Genomic DNA, 7,484 nt, shown 5'->3' on the forward strand with positions numbered 1-7,484 from the left:
TGATGTTAGAGGGGGGAAAGGACAAATTGAGGCTTAAGAATATGAGACGACTGATCAATACCTCCATTACATTACATTACATTGCATTTAGCTGACGCTTTTATCCAAAGCGACTTACAATAAGTGCGTTCGACCAACAAAATACAAACTTGAAGAAAACAGAATCATATAAGTACATCAGGTTTCATAGAGCAAAAACATTTAAAGTGCTACCCAACTGGCTTTAGAAAAGCCAGCCCTTTATTAGTATATAAGTGCTTTGTTAGTAATTCTATCGCTCGAAGTGGAGTCGAAAGAGATGAGTTTTCAGTCTGCGCCGGAAGGTGTGTAAGCTATCTGCTGTCCTGATGTCAATGGGGAGCTCATTTTGGAGCCAGGATAGCAAACCCACGTGTTTCTGCTGATGGGAACTTGGGTCCCCCTTGCAGTGAGGGTGCAGCGAGCTGTTTGGCTGATGCAGAGCGGAGTGCACGTGCTGGGGTGTACGGTTTAACCATGTCCTGGATGTAGGAAGGGCCAGATCCATTCGCAGCATGGTACGCAAGTACGAGTGTCTTGAAGTGGATTCTAGCAGTTACTGGAAGCCAGTGAAGGGAGCGGAGGAGCGGCGTGGTGTGGGAACATTTAGGAAGGTTGAAGACCAGACAAGCCGCTGCATTCTGGGTGAGCTGCAGAGGTCGGATGGCACATGCAGGTAGACCAGCCAGGAGGGAGTTGCAGTAGTCTAGGCGTGAGATGACGAGAGCCTGGACCAGAACCTGCGTCACTTTCTGGGTCAGCTGGGGACGTATCCCCTCCATAATCTTCAGTGTGGTTAGCTATGAATCTTCCAAACACCTTGTCCTGGACATAGTTTCTACAACATAAACTGCAACAGTACAGTAAGCCCACACAAACTGCAGAACACCGGGGCTTTGGGAACACTCAAAATTACTTGAAATTATTTAATTCCCATTGAACCTGTTAAGGGGCTTTTCTCACCGTCTCAGGGCTTCTTAAAATGTAATAAACTATTCATGTGTCCTGGTCATTTAACGGGAAGAAACTCAGGTAACTGATGATATGAACCATGTTTACCGAAACAAAACACAAGTCTCACAAGAAGCGTCTAAATGAGCCCCGAGCGAAAAAATGCTAACGCACTCTAGGTATAAATCAATCAATATATTTATCGGATATGCACAAACAAGTTTAGCTAACAAGCTGAGATTCCACAGATTCTAGAAATAAAAGTATCATCACTGAGCGATCAGAACTCGCGACAGGGGAAGCAAATGCAGACATCACACGACGTAGCTTTAGGTAGCCAACACGGAGCTATGCTCACCTTTTGCTGTTATTCTGATCAAAAACGACTGAAGGTTAATCCATAGGTTAATCCAATGTGTCTGTCACTTTGAAAAAGTATTGATAATCCATAATTCCGTTTTTATGTCAAAAACTGAGTTTTCATTAGCTGCTAATGATAGCTTCCAGAGTGAATGACAGCTTCCTGTTTTGTCTCCTTGGATACGAGTCCAAACAACTCACAGACTGCACCGAGCGCTGACGTAGGCGCCCTGTGACCATCAGATTTGTCGACGCTGATTGGCTGAAATTATGTTTTGGCGGCATAGTTTAAAGATAGCAACAGTCAGCTGCTAGTGGCTGCTGCTGCACTGGTTGAGGGCTCCTCTCTTAGCGCCCAGACGAGAGAGAGAGAGAGGGTAATGATACACGGGCAAGGCCAGGCAGGAAACATGTGACTTATCAGTAACTTTAGACATCGTAACACAATTTTAAACGATATTTTATTGTAGATTATACATTTTACTGATACCAATTATATAATTTTTTAAAAATATATATATTTTTTATTTTTCATGTGGGAAGAGGTGGGGCGGCGCCCCTAGCGCCCCTATGGGCCGGCCGCCACTGCAGTACACACAAACGCAAACATACACAAACACACGTATACACACACACACACTCGCGAGCTTCCCCCAGACCAGTAATCCAAACGAAAATATCTTCCCTCCGTAGTATTTGGATCATTTGCTAATAACCAATCAGATCGATAGATTCCAGAGAAGAGGAAACTTTAAAGACCTTTTTCTCAAAATGATGACTCGGTGACAGTCATTATATAATGTGACATATTTTGCTTAATATTAGGAGTACAACAACAATAATCCTGATATCATTAGAAAGCTAGGACTCTCCTCTTTCCAACAGTGTATACAACTCAAACAGCCTGTCCTCCTCCAAAAAACGACCAAATAGATTGTTCAGCAGCTTATTACGTCCTAGAGTTACGTTTTAAAGTTTAGCACCTCTAGTGGTCGTGTACAAATCATTAATACGTTGCTGATTATTTTGTTGTGTTTTTTTCAGAATGTCTCTGTCCAAAACTTTCGGAACGGCTACTAAGCCATATGAAATGCTTCCACAAATCAAGGTGCTGGTGGTGAAAGACACCACCAAAGTGAACAGGGGGGAGTTTCATGAAGAGGGTGTGAAGGCCACACAAGTCTATAGGAACAAAACAGCTGCCGTCAGTGACGGGCAGACTGTCCAGAAATGTATATTATTAGAAGATTTGATGGACCAAATAAGCGAAGGTCAAAGTTATATTGTCCGCAATTATGGCATGAATAGATTGGCCATACTAAGGCCATGCTTTGCCGAAGAAACACGGCCATATATATGTGTGCCCCGTTGATTGTGCCGGGCCAGCAAAGCCCTCCTGACACATCCTCCACCCTGCTGCCAATCCTGGACCTGACCACAGGCATTGAGCATTGGTCACAGTGAAAGTGTTCATCAACGAGGTACGTTATACTCAGATTTACAATGTTTTAAGCAAGTAACAATCATACATCAACAATTTGAAAACATGGATATAATGTAACTTGAAGTCATTTGAAAATATTATCCTATGTTGCACAGACGACTGTGAAACACAAACAAAAGGTCAAGTTGTAATTGCACACAAAGCACTGAGGCCTACACACTCAACTAGAATATAGTGTATTAAGGTTAACATAGAAACATACATGTTATTACACCAAAGAAACATTGTATAAGTTACAATTCCAGAGACATGTGCATAATATATATATGTTTTCCCCCTTTACCTGCAACATTTAGATTGAGCCAACACCAGACCGGGTCAGAACCACCAGTCCCACTGAGGAATATTACACTAAAAGAGGTAGGGAAAAGTGAAAATGATGTACAACAACTGATTTATACTCTGTAAAAAAAAAACATTTATTGTATCACTCAAGTGCAATTGAAATGCTCTGGGAAGTGTCTGTCTAAATGACATTGTACCTGTGACTAAGCTCTACTTATGTAGCCCGTTCTGTTTTTGCAGGATGAGGGGGAGATCCAGGTTTGCCTCTGGAGGGAGGCCAATCTGGTACCCATTACAGATGGCATGTTGATCCAGGTGAGCCATCTGCGTGGCAAAAAGTCCCCGAACTACGGGTTGTCCTTCCACTCCACATCCTTCACAGAGATAGAGGTGAGTAAAGTACTCAATGTGTTTTACTCATGCGCCCTATACGGCTAGTATTTTACTAAACATCTGGCAACACCATGCAACAATGACTAACTTGTATGTTTAGGTTCTGTAGCTTCTTTCCATGACCAAACAATTCAAGATGGAGGGACTCCGCATCCTAGAATGTGGAGACGTGGAGCTGCTACAGGAGAACGGCACCAGGATCGCCATAGATCGAGCCATTTGGTTGGAGAACTACACAATTCCAGTAGTTGCCATGCCATCATGGGTAGGGTTGGGTACCGAGAACCGGTTCCGAACCGGAACCGGTTCCAACATTTCGATTCCAACGGCATCGTTTAGAAATGTGAATTTCGGTTCCGCTTTTCGATGCCTGAGGAAATTTCTCTCGCTGCTCTCCGTAGCCTACTGGGGCGGGAAATATAGCGTTGTACCTACACTTCTACACAGCTTAACCTGGGACCACCATGAGCGGTAGACGCTCTAAAGTGTGGCTTCACTTTGTTAGGAAAGACAATGGGTCGGCAGAGTGCAACACCTGTTCCAAACTTATTTCCTCCAAAGGAGGGAACGCGACCAATATGACGAAACACCTTCGCCTGCACGGTATACAGATCAAGGAGTGTACCGTTTTCAACCTGTTTCGCCAGTCTCCGTCCGCCTCACAACCACCGTCGTCTTCCGCTGTCGTCCCGGCTCAACCAACACCGAGCACTCCCTCGCAATCAGGTATGTAAGTTAACATCACTCAAAACTAAAGGATGGTTGTTTTGTTTGAGAGGTTGTGTGTAAAATGTGTGGATATTCTATATTTTTGTAGATGAAAGTTTGCGGTCGCGTAGTTGCGCGGCTACAACGGCTCAAGCTAACAAGCCCGTCCCAGCCCGTGTCAACCCATTCACCTTAGCAGCAAAGGGAAAGATGACAGTAGAGAAACGTGAGGAGTGCCACAGAAAAGTCACCGCTTTTGTGGTGAAAAGGCTGCATCCCTTCTCAGAAGTAGAAGCACCTACATTTCGGTACGCAAAGACAATTATACAAATTTTCTAGCTGCCCAGACCTCACCCACAATAACAATATCATTTTTGTGTTTACAGGGACATGCTTTTTACTCTTAACCCCAACTACACCCCCCCTACCAGAGATTATCTGACAAATCACTTAATACCATCTTGGTATAAGATTGAAAAGTCAAATATAATCACTGAGCTTAGTGAAGTTAGCCATGTTGCCCTCACATCTGACGGCTGGACTAGTATTGCGCAAGACCACTACCTTACTGTCACAGCACACTATTTAGTGGAAGGCAAAATGAGGCAAAAAGTGCTCCAAACCAAGGCTGTCTACAAAGCCCAGACAGGAATCGTCATAGCAGAGGAGATTGCAGATGTCTTGACAGATTTTGGCATTTTTGACAAAATAGTGGCAGTCACAGTTGACAATGCTGCAAATATGGATGTAGCCATACACAGGCTCCAATTTGTGAAGCTGGGCTGCTTTGCTCACACTTTGAATCTGGCAGCACAGAGTCTCTACTCATTGGCCATCATGTCTCAATGGATAGCAAAGATCCGTGCACTTGTTGTGTGGATTAAGAGGTCATCAATGGCTAAGACCGTGCTCCAGGAGAAGCAGGCTATCCTAAGTAAGACTCACTGAGTTACATTCATTTGATTGTTGTGAATTGTATTTAATTAAATAATGCTTGTTTTTTTCAATACAAAGCACTGTATGCGTTTTTCAGGTATTAACATTTCAAAAACTATGTAAAACATACATGTCAAATGATAACTACTCCATGTTAAATTGAAATCCCATATGTTAAAGTATTTGTGATTTTCTTGTTTGTCAGAGCTGCATCAACACTCTCTCATACTTGATGTGAGAACTCGCTGGAATTCTCTCCACCTAATGCTGGAGAGATTTCTCGAGCAATACCCAGCAATTCAGGCAGCCAGCTTGGATCAACGGTTGAGAAAGCCTATGGAGAGGGACAGGTAGTCAGACTGATAGATAAAAAATATAGCTACTTTATGGATCCAAAAGAAAATGGCATCCAGTAGCTTATAGTTATATGACTCATACAAAACACTAATACTTCATTATCAAGGAAGTGATTGTCGAGCCACCAGAACTAGTGCAGAGAGCTGTCACTATAAGCATGTGGTAATGCAAATGTAGATGACTTAAAAAGTAGCTAGCAATGTAAACTATACTGATTAGTGTGGATAAGTGATGGATTTAAAGAGGAGCAGTTCCCTTGTCAAACAGCATTGTTTTTGTTTAAAATGTAATATTTGTAACTTATAGTTAATAATACAAATATTCTTTATCACTCAGACTTGCCCGGTTCACTGACGAAGACCTCAGGCGGGCAGAGGACTTCATCAGACTGATGAGGGTTATGTACACGTCCACCCTCTGCGTTTCTTCGGAAAATAACCCAACATCTGGACAGATTCTGCCCATTCTCAAAAAGCTTGAGATGCATTTTACTGTTACTGATGGGGACACAGTATTTGTGTCCAACCTTAAAAAGCAAGTTTGGGGAAATCTGTCAAAGCGTTACCAGGTAAAATAACTGAGGCTATAAAGAAGTTAATGAAGAATACATTACATAATTATATTCATGACTTAATCCTACATTTTCAATAATTGTGTTCAGAGTGATAAAATCAGGAGCTTTCTGGAAGAGGCTACTGCTTTGGATCCACGCTTCAAACAAAAGATGGACGATAATGCTGCTGTCTGGGACCGGATCAAGGGGAAGTTCCTGGCCAAAAATCTGACCGACTCTGAGAAGGTGAAATGTTATTCATGAACAAACAATGTCTCCTCAATCATTAAAATCTTTGATCATAAATAATGCCAATTGTTATCCGTAGTCAACAGATCTAGACTGTGGAGGAGATGGTGACGAGAACATGGAAGGAATGGAGAGTGAGGCAGAGGAGAATGTAAGTGTATGTTTGCAAAAAAAATATATATGCGAGGTTTCTTAATCATGATCTATGCTTTGAATGGAAGTTTCCTTTTGTGTGATATGTTGTTCTTTATTCATTTAGAAAATGCATCCCTGCAAAACCCCCAAAATGACCCCATTGGAGGAGCTGTTTGCTGATGAGGATGCCCAAAAGGTGACACCACAGCAGCATTCCATGTCCATCCAGGACCAGGTAGAGAAGGAGCTGCACATGTACAAGGCTATGCCACGCATAGTTACGTCTGATGACGCTGCGGCCTGGTGGTGGAACATGAGAACAACCTATCCTTGCCTGTCAGACATGGCCTTCTCATATTTATGTGTCCAGGCTTCCTCTACACCCAGTGAACGTGTTTTCTCGACTGCTGGTGACACAATCTGTGCTGAACGCTCACGCATACTGCCTGAGAAGGCAGATATGCTTGTTTTCCTCAATAAGAACTGTTTTTAAATGGGGGGGGGGTTTCCTTTAAAAGTTGGACTGTTGCTGTGTTGTAGCTTCAGTCACTCAAATAAATGTTGTTTTTTTGGTGAAAGAAGCATGTATCATTTTTTTACCCTGCCCCTCAAAGAATCGGAATTGAGAATCGTTAAGAATCGGAATCGAAAACTAGAATCGGAATCGTGGAAATTCAAACGATACCCAACCCTAATCATGGGTGAACATTGAAATGGAGAATGGCAAGGTGTCGAAGGTGGACAAAGTAGACAAGGACCTTGCCTAATTTTGTGTTGTAATGTTTGTTGAAGTGTAAGTGTCATTATTTAAATGTTCAAATAAATTGAAATATTGCTATATGGACTTGTCTTTCTGATATTAAGGATTATAAATACAATACATTGAGTCATTTACTCACCTCAACTTCAATCAAGGCAATAGTTATCGGATCAATTGAAGTAAGGTATTGACATTATAACTGCTGGAATCGATGCTGCAACCTTCTGATTGAGAGACCAATGCAGCCCCACAGAGCCACAGTCACACCTAGTAAT

General features: G+C 42.4%; 1 protein-coding gene across 3 annotated transcripts; it reads left to right on the plus strand.

Moving 5' to 3' along the window:
- The first annotated feature begins 4,249 nt into the window (after positions 1 to 4,249).
- LOC117558215 (zinc finger BED domain-containing protein 1-like) lies at positions 4,250 to 6,985 on the plus strand. 3 transcript variants are annotated; one of them, XM_034234252.1, is made up of 6 exons: positions 4,279 to 4,527; positions 4,606 to 5,153; positions 5,849 to 6,080; positions 6,174 to 6,311; positions 6,394 to 6,465; positions 6,574 to 6,985. In XM_034234252.1, exons 3-6 carry the CDS (start codon positions 5,904 to 5,906, stop codon positions 6,940 to 6,942), a joined length of 756 nt encoding a protein of 251 aa, XP_034090143.1. In that variant the 5' UTR covers positions 4,279 to 4,527; positions 4,606 to 5,153; positions 5,849 to 5,903; the 3' UTR covers positions 6,943 to 6,985. The 3 variants fall into 3 exon arrangements, with proteins under 3 accessions (XP_034090148.1, XP_034090143.1, XP_034090133.1); XM_034234257.1 differs by having other exon boundaries at positions 4,250 to 5,153; XM_034234242.1 differs by lacking the exons at positions 4,279 to 4,527; positions 4,606 to 5,153 and adding an exon at positions 5,392 to 5,505.
- The last annotated feature ends 499 nt before the right edge of the window (positions 6,986 to 7,484 follow it).

Source organism: Gymnodraco acuticeps, unplaced genomic scaffold (genome assembly GCF_902827175.1).
Source record: "Gymnodraco acuticeps unplaced genomic scaffold, fGymAcu1.1, whole genome shotgun sequence".
NCBI lineage: Eukaryota > Metazoa > Chordata > Actinopteri > Perciformes > Bathydraconidae > Gymnodraco > Gymnodraco acuticeps.

What these genes read in the sequence shown, in the direction of transcription:
- LOC117558215 (XM_034234242.1), top strand. Translation starts at nt 5,420, where the DNA reads ATGCTGGAGAGATTTCTCGAGCAATACCCAGCAATTCAGGCAGCCAGC. An exon ending in ATCTGACCGACTCTGAGAAG is followed by an intron (nt 6,312 to 6,393) that starts GTGAAATGTTAT and finishes TGTTATCCGTAG; the next exon opens with TCAACAGATCTAGACTGTGG. An exon ending in AGAGTGAGGCAGAGGAGAAT is followed by an intron (nt 6,466 to 6,573) that starts GTAAGTGTATGT and finishes TTATTCATTTAG; the next exon opens with AAAATGCATCCCTGCAAAAC.